Source organism: Lissotriton helveticus, chromosome 1_1, assembly GCF_964261635.1.
Source record: "Lissotriton helveticus chromosome 1_1, aLisHel1.1, whole genome shotgun sequence".
Taxonomy (NCBI): Eukaryota; Metazoa; Chordata; class Amphibia; order Caudata; family Salamandridae; genus Lissotriton; species Lissotriton helveticus.
The window spans coordinates 808,439,486-808,457,730 of record NC_136057.1 but is presented as its reverse complement, the minus strand read 5'-3'; the positions used below and the strand labels follow the sequence as shown (position 1 = coordinate 808,457,730).

Here is an 18,245-nt window from a genome sequence, read left to right as displayed (position 1 = left end):
CCTTACCACCTGCCAGCCCTTCTGCCTTGACTCGATGAGAAATTACCCTTGAGAATACAGCAACATCCCAGTGCATTTGGAAGTGCTGGAGTCAGCATTTAGAAACTGCCGTTATATAATTCTTTGCGACCATGTGAATATAAAGAAGTGGCGAGTGAATCTGGGCAGCTTGAGTAAAAATAATAACTAGTCAAATCAAAATTACAATCCGTATGGATGAAAATTAGAGAACCTAAATAACGTTATTAAATACAGTTAAAAAGTCCCTTATTTATTTTATAATAACTTTTATAAAGGAACGTGTTATGTTGCTTATGAAACAAGAGGAATATTTTAGTTTGGTTTACTGTTACAGGAAAACTTCAAGAAACCAGATGAACATTTTAGTAAGTATTACTGTTGCAGGAAGATTGTTCCACATAGTAAACTCATACTCCTGAAAAGAAGTATACAGTATATCGAGAAAGGCATGTACTCCTCTTCCCAGCAGAGAACATCTCTCCTGTTAACTACCTGCGCATCTCCTACTAACTTTTCTTCATTAACCTTCTCAATGATCTCTTTGTCCATCAGCAGAATATCAGGACACCTACACTGGGGTGTAAGGCAAGCATTCATGTTTTCATTTAGCCAGCATTGCCATTGCTCTCAGTAGTTCCTTGTGTGTATTACATCAATAAAGTACTGTATCTGTCTTTACACTTTTACTTTAGACCTACAATTGATATATATTTAATAAGGTACATTTAAATTTTGGTACTGCTTCTTATGCAAGAACAGTTCATAAACACCTTTTCAGTCTTGCCAAATATATATGATAGATCCGAATAGAGAACATGTCACATAAAATGTCCTTTCTCAGAGTTCATTTATTTGATATAAATTAAGAAAACTCTAGCATATGTATGCTGTTATTACACTTTAGAAAATGCATCTTTTTTCCTTCCTCAGTACTCATTGGCCTGCATGTTTGGAAGCCATTTTCTGAGGGTAAGTGGAGCTTGCTTGTGATTCTATGCTTGATCCTGGGTGTCGTCTTTGTGAGAGTGAACTAGTATCTGTAATTAGGAAACTAACAAACAATGGGGCAACTCAGTATCCTTAGGGATTGAACAGACTTGAGAATTGAAGACAGGTCACCATTTTTTAACTTCCATGTTACAATGTATACAATGAATGTAATATCTATGCTTACATTGTATGTGGTATTCATTTAGGCTCACGTCCTACCTCTCATTCATTTCCCCGGGCCTAATTGACTTTGACATGTTCAAGGCCCCCAGTACTAGTATTTTTATCTCTTTTCTAGTTTGGTGATTCACGGCCTCCTGGGTAGCTGTCTACTGTGACCCTTTTTAGTCGAGCATTCGAAACCTCTTGTACTATATACTTAAGTATATACTTAGATGTGTATGTACTTTGTGGGCTCTGGAGATCACCCCTAGGACGTGTCTGCTTCCGCTTAGGGACTTTTTTTTCTGTTAAACTGCCTCTATTTAACTGTCTTAATAGAAAACGACCAGTAGAGGTCAGAAAAATCCCAGAATTGCTTTCTGCTTGTTCAACTGCCTCTATTTAACTGTCTTTATAGAAAACAACCAGTAGAGGTAAGTTAAAATACCAGAAACACTTTAGCATTCTCTAGATTCCAGTCCACATAGAAATTGTCTTCCACGAGCACCCGTAGACAATAATATTTTTTTCAAATCTTGTATTTTCAGTGATATGCCCACTGAAGGACCTGATTTTATATTAAAAACAGAGCTTTGGACTATACAATTTCCCGCTGAAAGGCAATATTTCTCTGCATTTGTTCCCATTCCTGGCATGTCAAGCAGTTTGGTGCTTACTGTCCCTCCATGTTAAAGAACAGTGGATGTTTCAGCACCCAAGCTAATGTGCTGCATAGCTAAATACATAGAAGGTCCCAAAGGCGAGACCGATTGCATTGCAAATGCTTATTTTCCTAGTGTGCCCTCAACTATAGAAGTGCATTTTGCGGGGTTAGTTTTGGGCTTTCTTCCATTTCTGTGGTGTTTATATATTATGCCCTTTTTTATAGTATGATGCCCTTTTGAGTCTAATGACTTTTACAACAAATGCATGTTCCTTTATTTAAAGGACCCACCTAATTTTTCTGCCACAGCGCCAGTACATTTGAATGTACTTTCTTCTCCATGTCTCACAGTATCAGTCACAAGCTGCTCAGTCTGTTGTCGCCATGTGCATGCTGCGTGAAACAGACTATTTAAATGCAGATGCACAGGACCAGGTAAGGTGAGTACGTTTATCCTGCTTCAACCCAGTAGGGATATCTTCCTCACTTGTGTCTTTGCCCTTGGCCTTACACTGACATGTACCCCGACTTGTCAGTTTTTATAGTGATTTTATCATGTTTTGGACTATTCTTTGATGGCAGCCATGTCCATATCCTTGTTTCAGATCGGCGTGCGCATTCTGTTTCATTCAGAATTTCTTCATTCCATACATATTTCTAAAGAAGAGGTAAAGTTACATGTTATCTTCAGCTTTTAAATATTGTGACTTATTAGTTGACATGAACACATTCTTTCATCCTTATCATTTGTCTTTATGATTTAATTTTTGTAGGCATCTACTATTTTATGTCCTGATGAAGACTTCGTTCCAAATTGAAACTTTGGGGTTGAAACATCGACATGTTGATTGTTGACTTTAAAGAATGATTGTCAGGGGTGGAACCCTAAATTCATGACTCCCTAAACTACGAATTTGTGCAGTGTTAAGTCAGGATTTGTGTTTTCTTGTAAATGTATCAGTGCTCACTTTTGTTCACCAAGTGTCACATCATCCACTAAGACTGCGCAGTCCACTAAGAGCACGTACGTTTTGATTTTGATATAGCTCTGTATGTTTAGGTATTTGTACCACATGTAAATGGTTATACCCTATGTTTGCACAGGCTATTAACACACAAGTATATGGGTATTCATTAAACACTTTGTCCTTTACTATTTGCTTGAGACCACTTGTATTTCTTTGGGATAGGAAGCTAAGGCTTCTATTCAAGCTTCCCCTGAGGGAACCATTTTGTAAGTTAATAGTATCTGTAATCAGGTAACTAACCTGAACAGAAGTTCAGCACGCCATGATCTCTGTGTAGGGAAAACAAGATATATATATATATTGGTGTTGACAACAACTGTATAGTGCGATAATGTACACTGATAAATTTACACATATCAGTGAACCGGCCCTCTGTAGACTTACAGTAACAGAGAAATGTTTTGCCTCAGTATTTGGCATAGGGGTTCATAGATTATAAGTGCACATCACTGGAAAAGCAGTGCGGCAGCTACAGTTTACGATGAACGCAGTTTGTGAGCTGGTGTCAAGATTGCAGTGTGAAGGCATAGCATCCTGATATATCCAGACAGACAGACTGGTTAGTAGCTGAGAAACACCCCTGCCTCTGTTACCTATAGCAAATATCCAAGATCAAACAATCAATCAACCAGTACTTGTAGAATGTGGCTTATCACCAGTGAGGGTATCCAGGAACTGGGTTGTTGGGCTAGTCAAAAAGCCAGGTCTTGAGTCTCTTTCTGAAGTCCGTTAGTGAGGGTCAAGTTCAGAGGCAGAGAGGGAGGGCAATCCAGGACTTGGCAGTGAGGTGAGAAAAGAAGTGGCCTCCGCTGTGGCTCCGGCAGATGCATGGTGTCTGTGCAAGGGCGAGGGAGGCAGAGCGAAGGTTTCTGGGTGGTTGGTGGAAGATCAGATGGTAGTTCATGTATATTGGTCCTTGGTCGTGGAGGGCTCTGCAAACATGTCAGTAGTTTGATTTGCCATCTTTTCTGGACGGGGAGCCAGCGGAGGTTCCTCAGGTGCTGGGTAATGTGGGTCCATGGGCAGGTTGAGGGTCCGTCTGGCCGCTGAGTTCTGTATTGTCTGGAGCCTTCTCATGATTTTGATGGAGGTTCCTACGTACCGTGTGTTGCCCTAATCCAGATGGCTGGTGAATAGGGCTTGCGTGATGGTTTTTCTCGTGCTTATGGGGAGCCATTTGAAGATTCTAAGGAGCATGGGGAGAGCATGGAAGCAGGCAGAGGAGTCTGAGTTGATGTGTTGTTTCACAAGGAGTATGTTATCCAGGATGATGAAGAGGTTACGGACGTGGTCTTATGGCGTGGGGTTGGGTCTGAGTTTAGTGGGCCACCAGGTATCATTCCAGAGGGAGGCCTGGTTGCCAAAGATCAGCACAGTTTTGTCGGTTTTCAGTTTTGTCTGAGCTTCAGACAGTTGTCATTCATCCAGGCTGCGGCGTTCTTCATGCAGTGTGGAAATAGGTCTTGGTGGTGGCGGGGTCTGCTGAGAGTGAGAGGATGAGCTACGTGTCGGCGTATGATGTGATGTTGATATTGTAGGTTCTGACAAAGTCGGCTAGAGGCGTCATGTAGGTGTTGAAGAGGGTGGTATTGAGGGATGAGCCTTGAGGGACACCGCAGATGGTGCAAGATTGTTGACACCACGATTCAGCCACAATAAATATGTACCTAAAGGCTAGCTCTTTTTAGAAACTGACCTTTTAACACACGCAATTAGGTAAATACAGCATCGTCCACATGAGCTGTTTCAGACAGGTGAGAGGATAACTGCTTTCCTCGGGTCAATGGGCCTCTATTGTTTGTCGGAATTGGATTTCCTCAAAGTAATATTTTTTTATTCTGCATCAGAATGTGTTTTTCAAAGGAAAGTAGCACTTTTAAATACTATTCCATAGCTTCAACCAAGTATTGCAGGACTGAAAATTAATAATGAATGGGTAACTACAGCATGAAATGAGGGCAGAGGGATGTGTGTGGTTAGTGAGGTTTCTTCAGTTTGCAGATAGACCGCATTTAGGATAAGGTCTAATTGGACTCCAATACATAAAAATAATAATGAAGAATTGGAGAGGGTACAACGACTATCCATCATTTTCAAATGGGTGCCAGCCAATTCAAGAGAAGCATGCACTCACATGGGCACACCAGTGATGCCTGATTGAGCGGGTCAGAATTAAAATCTGTTGCACTCGACGGTTCTCAGATAAAATAAGAGTGAACAAGTTTTTGTTTTCCAGGGAAGAATGTTGTGACATTCATTATTCTACTGAGGCAGAATATGTGGAGTTTCTTGGATAACTCACTGCAATGAACATGAAAACTCCAGTTTCAGCAGTCGACAAGTAGGGTGATGCATCAGGCCTGTGTACATCATTAGCTCACGAAGGGGTGTCTTTCTCAGGGGGTAAGATGCTGGGATAGTGTGAAGGAAACATTTGAAAAGCCGCCCCCATGAACTACCGAAATGAGCGGTGATGCCATACTAAAGGCAGGCTGGGAGATATGTGAATGCTAGTTAACAACTATAGTGTAACCCGATTCATCCTTCAGAATGGGAACTACAAATTCACAGAAAAGCAAAAAAAACTTGCCTATCTAGCAAGGTTAAAAAAAAGATGGTTCAGTCACCAACTGAGAAAACAATTATTTCATATGCAGGCTTCTATCAGACAGGCATGTGTGAAGACAAGTAAGGTACGCACGTACATGCGCACAGCATGGTTTACATCAAAACTTTATTAGTTATATTAATTATGGCTGCTCGAGTCTTAATATTTCACTCCGAGTTTATATACGTAATGCTGGATTGCCACTAAGGTTATTGGGCAAAAACAAGAATAGTGAGCTCTCCAGAGTCCAGACCTTATTATACATATTCTAATCACCAGTTCTAATCAAGCATTTCACCACTCCTACATCATGGAGAAAATGTGATCACTGGCTCATACTATTGTGGAACTACCAATTGGTGCCATGGTTTTCGTTCATTTGTGTGGCATGAGCAATTTTTATACAGCAACAGAGTAAGAAAATTAGAAAGATACACATCTGCACTTCACCAAACCCTCTAATAGCGCTAAAAACCTAGTACCAGGGACTACCTGCACAAAGAGCTTTGCCAGAAGCAAACCAGCAGGGGGGTACCCTTCAGTTGGAACCGCTGCATTATCCGCTCATTCAGCTGAATGCTTTCAGTACCAGCGCCATCCATCTAACCTGCCAAGCTCTAATCACTGGCGATCTGAACATTCGTCAACCCCATTTGCAATTATCTTAGAAGGATGTCAAGGAAATCAGATTTCAATGCATCTACAAAATTCCAAAAGTACTCTTAGAGTGAATTTTCCTAACAACGAGTAGTCAATACCACACATCACTGCAATTTACACTGCTGCTTACCCACAGCCACTTTCACCACCTATGATGCAGTCCCTCACACCACCAAAACACAGCCACTCTCACTTTCACAATTATCATCACTCTGTCAAATCCGCTCACTCACGAACTCAACACACTAGCTAACTTCCACTACCTCAATGACCGATACAGAGCGCCTCTAGTCACCAATCTCCCAGCCACTCACAATCCCCACAATTGCACAATCACCATCATCACCACTCACCGACAGCCATTCACACTATCAGTAGCCGACATTTATGCTTTTTTGCAAAACCACTAATTCACTGTGGATGTATGACGTTACACCGCAGGCTATTACAACGCCTGCCTTTACAACGCGGTTTTTACATCGCAGTCCATTACAACGCATAGTGCTTTTGGGTGTTGGATAGTGAATAGTTTAATTTACTATTCCAACTCCAGTCCCCGTGGACACTAGGGAAGGTTATAGGATAGTAAATTAACCTATTCCCTATCCTAGAGCGCCCCCCAGCGCAATTGGTTGTAATAGTTTGCGTTGTATGACCTGGTTGTAATGGTAGTGCGTTGTAAAAGTTTCGTTGTAAAGGTTGTTTACCATTCACTGTCATTCACAGTACCAATCAACCAATGACACAAGTTACCAAAGCTTGCAGCCAGTATCAACACAGTTCACCCACATCAACCATAACCAGCTCTTACCCAGTGCCACTCACACGACCACAGACCTGTGGTCACTGTAAGAACCACTGACGGCTTCCATTATGACAACTCAACCTCTGCTGCCTACACAAATACCCACAAAGAACCCAAATCAACTCAAACCACCACTCATTTTCACCTATCCTCACCCATTCTCCTGTGTTGTCACATCACCACTGACATAAAAACATTGTAGCCACAACATGCACACAATAACTCCACAACTGTGCTAAAACCTCTCCATCCCTCCCAATGCTGTTCACACCAAACCTACTCCAACACCGCCTTCACCTCAGCTCCTTCCAAACACACCTTGATTAAACCACTGCAAATCAAAGTCCTGTCACAGAAATCCTCATACCCCTAACAAACAGCAACTTTAACCACCACTGATCTTTTGGCATCGTCAACACCAAAGACTCTACCTCCATCACCACTCAATCCCAGGCACTTTCACCATAACCACTTGCACAGCTACTTTGAAAAATGTCACATATTGATACTTCCAGGTCTTATAGAACAAACAAAAAACACCAACTCTGCCCATCAAATCATAACAACATAAAAGAAATATCACACTCCTAACAAGTACACATCATTCCTCAGCATATGGAACCTTGCACAAACTATACAGAACACATCTTCATGCTGCGCACACAGATGCAATGTACTATGGATACAAACTGGACCCTCTGGCTTGGTTAATGTGTGTTTTATTTGGGGGGATAAAGCGAACACAAGGAGATGATGGATGGAGCACTGATATTTTTCAGACACTCGCCCCCAGTCACAGATCTGGGTTGAATCCATCATTGGTTTTTTTAGCTCACTTCGCCACTCCAGTTCAGACCAAGCCATATGCAAATTAGTCTTGGCCCTGTTCCTCATGGGAACAGTCCCTCCTGAACTGCCAAATCAGGTCTTCCCTGGACTGGAAACAAGCATCCTGAGTCCGGTTTCAGGGTGACACCCCTCACCAGCCATGCTAGCTTGAATTGAGTGGCAAAGTGAGCAAGGGGCCCCATGTCTGGGCATACCCTGCCAACTTAGGGTGAACAAAGCAAACTCAAGGAGATGATGGATGGAGCGCTGAAACTTTTCAGACACTCACCCCCAGTCACTATTAGATCTGGGTTGAATCAATCATCCTTTTTTAGCTCACTTCGCCACTCCAGTTTAGACCCAGCCATAAACTAATCAGTCTTGACCCTGTTCCTCATGGGAACAGTTCAGCCCGAGATGCCATGCCAGGTCTTCCCTAGACCAGAAACAAGCATCCTGGGACCGGTTTTGGGGTAACACCCATTATCAGCCAGGCTAGCTTGAATCCAATGACAAAGTGAGCAAGGGACTCGCGTCGGAAAGCAGTCTGTCTAAGAGTATGTATAACTTCAAATGCTCCTGCATAAATCTGTGCATTTCAGAGACGCCAGACTATTTTCTCAAAGCCAGGTTCCTAATAATACATTCAACATGCGTATTAATCATTCAAACCTCCAGTTCCCATTCTAAGAACAATTTCAAGCAATTATCATACTAGGCAAGATAGGAAAACCACGCAGTCCTACAAATATTAACGTGCTCTTTTAATCTGTTACCAATCCATGACGATGGTTCTAACACATTTAAATTAAAATGTGAAGAACAACTAGTCAGCTGCAGTACAACACATCGTTTTGGGTTTTAGTTAGAGTTTCTGTTGGATTGTGAAGGTCACGTAGAATGTTAAGATAATCACTGACATCTAACCACTGAAATGTTTGTTTATGGCACAAATATGTATGTCTACCACTGTTATTAACAAGCAGCCATTGAGATCAATAAGGGCAGAAAGGCAACACACAGCAAAGAAACAGCCAGTTCACTCGTGCGGAATTTTCGGGGCATCAGTAAGTGTCTCTTGCACACAATGGTACATGTACAGTCTGTCTAGAGCAACATCCCCTGTGGCAATTATGTCATCAAGAGGTAACTGCTGTCGGTCACCGCCAGCACAACTCTGATGCAGTCTGCCAAAATGTGGACAGCGGCAAGCTCCCCGAGTGTGCCTGTCCAGAACACTCAAGGGTACAGTCTAAGCGCAGGCATGCACAGGAGCAGAACACTGCCAATCCCAGTCTGCGCCGCCGGCCTTCCCGGAGGACATGTGTAACAGGAAGGGAGATGGTCGGAATAAAGACCCCTGGTGTGCAGGATACCTCTGTAAAGAGAATTGTGAACTCTGATACATCTGGGGGGGAAAGCGATGCTCCAAATGAAACTCAAGGTCTCAAAAAGAGAATTCAATAAGATTTACAAACTACCATGTTGCACTACAAAAAAAAGATCCCAGCATATCTGCTAAATCTTTGAGAGATGCAAAAACAAACAGAACCGATGGAAAGCTGCAAAAGATGCTGTTTCACACTTGGCCAATGTTAAAAAATAAAGCAAATATATATCTACGAATGAGCTGTTCAATATGTCTTATCAATGATGTGGTCTCAACTTTGCTTCGGACAAAAGGTTACACTGCAAGAACCCCTGTACATTGATGGATTGTGTTCAATCAGCAAATGACGTCACGGAGGTACACGTGTAATTATAAAGGCTGCATACTTTTACTTGCGACCCCTACCATCTAGTAAAACCGCATGGACTCCCGTTATAAATAGGTGCTCTCAGATAATACAGGATCTTTCAATACATAGTATTAAGAAAAATGGGCACACATTAAGAATCCAAGTTTAGCTCATTTAAAAGGTACAGCAGGGTGACAGTGGTCCTGTTCAGATTAGTGCGAGGCTGTCACACTGGATCTGAAGTGAACCAACCTTAAACAGAGAAAAGTAAACAACTGCTCCCACAGTAACCGTCAGTGTTGTCCATGCAAACCTCTGATAGGAAACTCTTACAAATGGTATGTTTCTGTCACCAAAACTTTAAATAAATGGGTTCCAAATGGGTGCCAGGTAATTTAAGAGAAGCATGTGCTCACATGGACATGCCAGTGATGTCTGATTGTGAGGGTCAGATTTAAGATCTCAGTTGAACTCCACGGTTCTCGGGGAAAGTACGTGTGAACAAGTTGTTGTTATCCAGGGAAGCATTTTCAGACATTACCTATTTACATATGAACACCTTTAGCATTTCAAAGATTATTTCAAGTCTACAAACATTTTAATGACCTTCTTGAACATTGCTGTTCTAAGATGTCTCCGTCACAGCTCCATGCTCTTGGATTGATAAAGCCCCTTGTGGTAAAGGGTTTAATATCGTGTTTGTCATGACAGGTGTGCTCCAGGCCAGGAATGCCTGGACCACCCTTCCCTTACCGGGCCGCTGCTAGGCCATACTGCATAATGATGCACATAGGCCTGGTGCATCACACCAACCCTGTCTGCGGTTGAAACGGGACTTATTCACTGCAACGAGTTACTCGAGAAACGCCACACAATCTGGCTCAGAAGAATAGTGAATTACTCCTTGGTCTTCCATGCACCAAACCCAGGTCACCTGCATGTGCAAACGAGGGCCTAAGCGCAGAAACCAGTGTGCACTTCCAGTCTGTCCTGAAGTTTGTTAATGCTCAGCTCCCAACAATGGCTTTTCTGACATACCTGAGGTACTTACAAACACCATTGGCCTACAAGCAAAGCAATGCATTAAGAATAAAAAAAGAAATATATAAGTTAACACCTCATCACTTGGAGTTTCCAGACACTTTTGCAGGACTAAGTTTTTTCAATATAATCAAACACGCCTTCCTGGGTGGAGAATGTGTGGCTCTTCAATCTATTGAATGTTGTATATATGACCACAACCCAAAATCAACCTGCGTGGTCTCTTTCAAAAAGTACCCACTACACAGTGGAGGGGCCTGGAAAGAAGGTGCGCGTGCAGCCACCTCTAGCGTGCAATGTTTACCTAGCAAAATACCGAGCACCAACTGAAACAGAAGAGGAGGGAACATGCCTTTTGATCGTTAAAGGAGCCCTAACACGCGCTCTTATTTACAATCCCGTTACCCAAAGAGTACACACTAAAAGCCCGTTCCCTACTGCCATTGGCTTTTGGAGTGTAAAATACCCATTGCCGTTTGCCGGAATACAAACCATAGTGCCCTGTGGTCATACTCTGATTCTTGGTACTGCCGTATAGCGATTTCACTTTAAGAACACAATCCACAAAATATAAGGTGAGAAACTAAAAATAACCTGCTGCCAATGATACCGCAGAGATGCCGGAATTTGGCTTCACTCTTCCTCCCGCTGCCTACCCAAAATGACCAAACCTCCTCCCGCCCTGCAGAGACATCAGGAAAAGGCTATTAGCAACAGTTTGCCTCCAACAGACATTGGCGACGAAAACGAGCTGTTTCCATAATTGTTGCATTTAAACCATGCGCTGCCAATCTCGGTCCTTCCACTAAAAGCACAGCTGGAGTGACTGTCCTAAAATGATCGAAGCCGCAGACCTAGCCCTCTCCCCACGCTGCCCATGTGCCCCACGCTGCCCAGTGCCCGGCCCACGGACACACGCCTCCTGCCGGAGGAACACTTTATGAATATAAATATGTTGCTAAAACAGCGCGGGCAAAGGTTTGCTCTAAAAGAGCTACTTGAAGAAATAGAAAGAAAAATGGTTGCGATAGGGCGGTAATTGGTTCAATGGTTTGAGAAAAAACATTTACATTTGTCAGGACGCTGCCAGTAGGAAGGAGAGGCTGGGGCCCTTGCTCCTCGATACCTCAAACCATTACATTTAAGGAAGAAATATCCCAAACAGAGAAGGTAGCAAAATGCACACAACAAACATGGATTAGACTCGGGGTTATTCAAGAGGAAATGCAGTGAAAATAAAGAGGGAAATCACCCCGCAGCAGCCTCACCTTGCCATGCCTGCTAATTCGACGGGTTGACAGCGATGCTTACTGCGCGCGCCTCATATTTTAGCACAGGCTACTCTTTGTGGCTCGGTGCCTGTGCGCCCTTCTCCCGACTGCCTCCCGAGCCTGCAGGGCGAACCCATGGCCGCAGGGACAGCGATGCACTGGAGAACAGAGCTGTGCGCTGCTCCCCGAGCTTGCGTGGGCTGCAGCCGCTCGGAATCAATGCTCACACATCACACTGCACCGCACGCGCTACAGAGCGCGAGCGCGCTACCGGGGATCCGGGGGCAAGCTGACGATTAATCGGCTAATCGCAATCACTGCAAGCACACAGCCAGTCCACCAGCATTCAGAAACGCAAACACGCTGCACGCTCGGATCTGGGGATGTACTGTAACTTCAACCTACTGTACGGAAAAGCCAGCCTGGCAAAACAAATACCCATGCATTGCTGTCATCTCCTTGCTGCAAGCGGTGCACTTTAACCTCCAACCCGCCCACCGCAGGGGCATCCTTCCCAAAGCTAGCGTCTCGAGGAGGGGGGATGGCTGACAGAGCGCGCCTTCAGATAACATGCACAGCAGTCCCCAATTACTGCTCCAAACAAAACAGCGAGCGGAAGCGCTAAGCACATTGCAGCAGACATTTCGCGTTTCCCTGCAGTTCCCACTGGCACATTTCACACTGTGCGTGGAAGGAAAAGGTCTCAGCTGTTTCCATGAAGCAAAATATATATTCATCTGCGGCGGCGCTGCCTAATCTCGCGCATGCATAAGTTAGCAGGGGTTAAATGGCATACTCACATGCTGTTGAAGAGCTCGCGGTACGTCTCGTCACCTTTCCCTTCTGACATCAAGCTATCCAATTTGTCGATTAGCTTGGCTTCAACCTGAAAGATAGGCACAAACAAGGTTTTTGCGTCTGTTGTCTCTGTCGCTCCTCTCCGGGGTGCCTCGGAGGGATACCGCTAAGCGGAGCCTCAGCATCGGCGCCAATTGTCATTTATCAGATCGGTCACATCTGTCGCGAGCAGCCGCGACTCAGAAAGAGGCTTTTCAGTGCGCCTCGAAAAGGAGCAATGTGACTTTAAACTACAGGCAGAGTAACATTTGCTGCTGCTGCAGCAGCTATCTATTTATGGATTCGAACAAAAAGCGTGCAGCCCGGCTCGAACGCCTGGATTCTTCCTGCAGGGTACATCTCGGAACCAGCGGCATTCTACCGAGGCTCACTGCTCGGAGAAAAATAACAAGCACCTAAGCTCCCGAGCCTCCCTGCATGATAACTGGGATGAGCATTCTTATGGAAATGGGCTCCAAGACTGGGGAGCCAGGAGCAGGCAGAGCCGGGGTGCAAGCGGCAGGTGCTCGCGTACAGACCCACATGGAAGCAGGTTCATCGGGCAGCAAGCACGGATGTTATGTCACATCAGGCAAAGTATCAAGTGAGCCTGTTCTGACTTATGCCTTGAGCGCCCACTTTATAACACAGCATCCAATGGCTACTAAAGTACACAGTGACTCAGTGGGGCCAACTACCTGCACTGCTGTGCAGCCGTGAGGGTCAGACCCAACTACTACAATCTTTTTTCTTCTAGACCAACCATTGGCTTGTGACACATGGTTGTTTCAAAGTATCTGCAGTTTCCCCAGAACTCTAAATCACAGTCTAGCTTCACTCCAACCAATGCTCCTAAAATAAAGTGAGAGGGCCCAGTTGTCAGAGGTAGTAGTTGATTCACCTGTTGCAAGCTCGTCTGAATTCAAAGGACTTCTGCCCCAGTCAACAATTGTTCAACTGACAGCTTCCCAACCAGCCTTCGCTCTCACAATACCAATATTGGACCACATGCTTGCAGTTCGACTCCCTCAACCAATCCTGTGCAACAATGTACTTCATACTTGGTCATTGTTGACATCACTCCCGTGTCATGGAACAGGTCACCTGTATTAATAATTTAATTTGTGGTATAATTTTGATATCCTTTATAACTGGGTTTTACAATCTTTTCTCTACATGTGTTCAATGATAATCACCTGCGCTACTAATATTATTAGGATTAGATTTGTGACCACATCAGACAAGACTTCGTCCCTCCCCCAAGCAAGATTACCAGCAGCGACCACCTAAGTTCATCAGGCAATGTTACGTCAGTAATATAAAAAAATGTGTTATCAATTAGCAATGGACTGTACATGAGTAATACATAACGGCTATTATTGCAATGCCCCTGGCATCAAGGCATTAATATTAGTAATAAGTCTCCCCAGCACTATATCATTTATCATTCAAATCACCAGCTTCAAATATATTTGACAATTTCCTCTATTTTCTCCAAACACCAGCATATGAGTTTTCAAAATACAGATTCATATTGAATAAACAGTTTCTCATTCAATGGCACAATGTGAATCTACCAGAAATGTCACCATCATACATTCTGATGGATACCTCTTAGCACAGATTCCCCACCTTATGAGCAGGCCCCACAGTAATATTCAGTGGGTGGTGGGACTGAGTAGTACCGCCTAAGCAAGGAAGTCATGCAACACAGTCATGTCAAAGTACCTGTCAGTGCATATGTGATCAGTGAGGCAGGTATGTTTAACAAAAGTATGCAAGGATGACAACATGGCCACACAAGAGATATCAACTACCGGAACATCTCTGATGAGGGTCATATAAGCAAATTAATTCAGTCAAGCCAAACTTCTAATTGAGAAGGATAGGCAGCACATAAGAAAGCTACTTACATGTAGCTGAAAGCCACCAGTAGATCACAAGCTACTCATTGAAGAAGCCAGCTCTACAAACATCCTTGCAGGAAATTGAATTTGTGTCGCGAGTTACAATTTCAATTTTCTGACATTTCAGAACTTGATTTGTAAATTTCATTATAATCCAACAAAACAATACAAAAGTCATCACGGGTGCTAAACAAATGTAATGGGTTGCTTTTGGTTAACACGGTTATCATATATAAAAGTATATTTTGTTTTGTTATTGTACTTTTATCTCCACTCCGCCAACACAGTGTCAATATTTCAAAAGATCCGGGCCATGCCACGAAGTAAGATTGTCCCCTGTATCTATGTAAACAAAAACATAGTGAAGCCAGGTGGCATTATACATGGCATGTAGCATCTACATACATCTGCAAGGAGCAAATACCTCTAATTTTCATAATAATGGCATCTAGAAGGCACTTCGACTCATCTTGGCCTCTTTGAACATGTTCAACGCCCAAGAGGAAAAAGTAGGTCACATGCCAGTTCAAGACCCCACCGAGCCCATTACGAAGCCTAGTTTTTTATGATCACTTCTCAGCTAAATCGTAGCAGCAATTGTCAGGACACAAACCTCCTTCAATGTGCACTGTGCATGGAAAGGGAGAGTTTGATAGATCTGATCCATTTACGCAATAGGTTTGCACTGATTGCATTGATAAGGAGAGTATTCTTTCATGGAGGGGACAGATAGATTAGGGAATCGACGCAGCAGCTGGCTTGGGGGTTGTCTCCTGGAATGTACACGCATTAAAGAATCTAATAAGAACAAAAGAGCTTTCACATTTATGGGAGGGAAATTAGATCATTTGCTTCCAGGAGACATGGTTGGCGGGTGAGGAGTTCCACCAGAATGGTTTTATGCATTTTATAAAAGATCGAACCAAATCGGGACCTGGGCGAGTGAAAGGAGGATTATGGACACTGGTATCTAAAAAAAGTATAAAGGGGGCAAAAATAATTAAAACAGGTAGCGATTGGTTATTTGCTTCCTCACTGGATCTTTATGAGGGCTGTCTGTGGCAAAAAAAGTTGATAGTTGTGAATGTTTATATAAATCAAGAGGACTCTCGGAAGGAGTCGAGAAAGGTGTTTCAAAGGGATCAGGTAGAACTAACAGAGCTTTCGGGGGAATACCCGTTTCTCCTATTATTGGACTTTACCCTACGCTTAGATCCAAGGAAGGTTGATTTTGTGGTTTTAGATATGCTAGAATGTTACGCTATTTCCAACACAAATCAAAATGTGAACAGTTCGTGGCTGACAGGGAAATGGCGAGTTTTCTCACTGAGTTAGGGTTTGTATGCCTAAATGGCCACTTTAAAGAGGATGACACAGCAGCCCTAACTTTCTTTATGGGAAACAGCAGTGCCCTATTGACAATATGTTTATACAGTCATGGTTCTTTGATATCTGTATAGAATATTAGGTAATAAGATTAAAGGGACGTGGTCATTGGGGGCTAAAATTAGCCATAGAATTAGCTCTAATAATGAGGGACCAAGCTATCTCAATAGAACTAGATTTCCCAAAATGTTAAACAAGAATAGATAAGAAACATATTAATCAAGTAATGCAGTATCAAATACTTTATGAGATGGACCAGGAATAGCCAAATGCTGTATGGTATGCAAAGACCACTGCAGAGGTTGTACATCTATTGATACTTGTAGTAAGGTTATGTAACAAGTAAATAAACAAGCATTTACAATGCAATGGTTTCGCCTTTGGAAAAATTAGAGCTATTGGCATCGTAAATGACAACATTTGTATTTATGTGTTGGTTTTGAAAACAGATAAATAAATGGCATTGTCATTTACATTGCCATTAGCTTAATCTTTCCTTACAAGATGTATGTGCACTGTGGGGTTTCCAGGGCTGAGGCCCGCGAGCCCAGACACTCATTAAAACCCACAAGGCGTTTTCATGCAAATCAGGAGGCCTCGGCCACAGAACAGAGCTATCATTTCAAGGCCCGTTTTTAGGAGGCCGGCGTCACCCCACCCCGCTGACTATCTTAAGCTTGCAAAAAATAAAAGCAAAATCATAGATTTGAGACCCCCTTTTGCTTCAGGAACAAAACCTTAGTCTTTTCCACTGAAAGGAGGAGGTTTTGTGTGTTGCAACCGGAAGAGCAGTGTGTCAAGCAGGGCCCTTCAAGGAGGCACAGGCCCGTGTGGCAGTAAGAGAGGGAGAAAGAGAGGAATAAAGTAGGAGGCAAAGAAAAGCGCGAGAGGGGAGGCAGGAGAGAGAAGAGAACAGAATGACTGCAGGCAAACAAAGAGGGAAAAGAAGGAGTGGGAGAGAAAAAGGCAATAAAGAGAAGGCAAGGACGAAGTAAAATATCCAAAGAGGGTGAGAGAGGAAAAGCGGGCAGATCGCGATTGTAGAGACAGAGGGCAGAGAAGTGCGAGTCTCTATCTTGCTGTCTGCTCAGGTCATCTACATATAATTGGTAATATTAGTCATACGTCCCAATAATCTCCCCAACATAAGGAAAGTTAAGGCAGCGTAATACGCTGTTACCGTGATTCTATGTAGTAGCGTCCTGAAAACACACCACCTCTGGTCCACGCAAGATCCCCTCTGGATCTGTACCACTGCCAATGGGAAAGGATTCACCAAACGGGAGACCGCTCCGGTCCGTGAATCAAGGAGGTAAAAACACCAGGCTGTGTCCAGCCGGACGACGGAGCAAAGCCCGGCCGCCGGGCGGAGCACAAGGGCGGGGGAAGAGTGGCTGGCTGTGCCCGGCCGGACGGCGGAGCAAAACCCGGCCGCCAGGCGGAGCACAAGGGTGGGGGAAGAGTACAGGAAAGGCTAATAACCTCGGAAACACAGATTCCGAAAAAAGAACGTAAATAAACGAACATAGACCTATGCTGTCCCTGAGATGGAATTAAGAGTACAGCACTAATGCAATCTCCAAACAAACGAACAGCCAGGGAAGTAACCGCCGACAATAGCAGTCACATGGAGCACGGACAGCGGGAGGGGGGGCGGGAACGGACAGCAGGAGGGGGGAGGGAGGGGGCACACGAACAGCGGGAGGGGGGGCGGGAATGGAGAGCGGGACATCGCGCAACCCACCCCTGAAAACGACACTTTAAAAATGGCAAAAACAAAGCTTGAAAAAAAAAATATAGGAACCGCCCACCACCGCAATGACGTTGTCAAAGGGCAGGATGAGAATAAATCGCCGGGAACGTCCACCAATCGCCTCGCACAATGACGGGCGCCTCTCTCTTCCAATGACTAGCCTCCATTTATGGAGCTAGCCAATGGAAGACAGAGGCTGAACAAAGCCCACATATTATTCTCATAAGATTTCGCCTGCGCGAAACGCTTCTTGCGCAGCTTTCGACAGGCGAAACCTAAAAAAGTGGACCATGTTTACACAATTCGGTGAAGGTGGGTAGTTCGAACGAAGTCATATTCCTTAATTCTTATCCGGTCCGAGAACTGGTGCACACCAGCACGGAGGGGGGAAGAAGAGGGTGGAAGGTCGTTTCGACCGGCAGCGACCAGGGAAATTCGCGAATTATGACGGAGGCCTACTCAGCGTCGAAGGTTCGACGAGAACCCGTTAGTCCAACCGCCTCACTGTGAGAGTATTGGCAAGTGTCAGCCTTTAGCGAATGCAA

At 44.0% G+C, this 18,245-nt stretch overlaps 2 protein-coding genes across 4 annotated transcripts in view; one reads left to right on the top strand and one right to left on the bottom strand.

Annotated features, from left to right (window-relative positions):
• LOC144817731 (uncharacterized) overlaps positions 1 to 2,834 on the top strand; it is a 135,368-nt gene extending 132,534 nt beyond the window's left edge. For both annotated transcript variants that reach the window (XM_078674508.1, XM_078674498.1), the window contains 4 exons: positions 952 to 990; positions 2,189 to 2,277; positions 2,443 to 2,505; positions 2,611 to 2,834. In XM_078674508.1, the coding sequence (XP_078530634.1) occupies positions 952 to 990; positions 2,189 to 2,277; positions 2,443 to 2,505; positions 2,611 to 2,692 (273 nt within the window). In that variant the 3' untranslated portion in view covers positions 2,693 to 2,834. The remainder of the gene's footprint in view (positions 1 to 951; positions 991 to 2,188; positions 2,278 to 2,442; positions 2,506 to 2,610) is intronic.
• The window catches only part of DOCK4 (dedicator of cytokinesis 4), a 1,604,094-nt gene that overhangs the window by 324,510 nt on the left and 1,261,339 nt on the right, over positions 1 to 18,245 (bottom strand). For both annotated transcript variants that reach the window (XM_078674485.1, XM_078674490.1), the window contains exon 32: positions 12,618 to 12,703. In XM_078674485.1, coding sequence (XP_078530611.1) covers positions 12,618 to 12,703 — 86 coding nt within the window. The remainder of the gene's footprint in view (positions 1 to 12,617; positions 12,704 to 18,245) is intronic.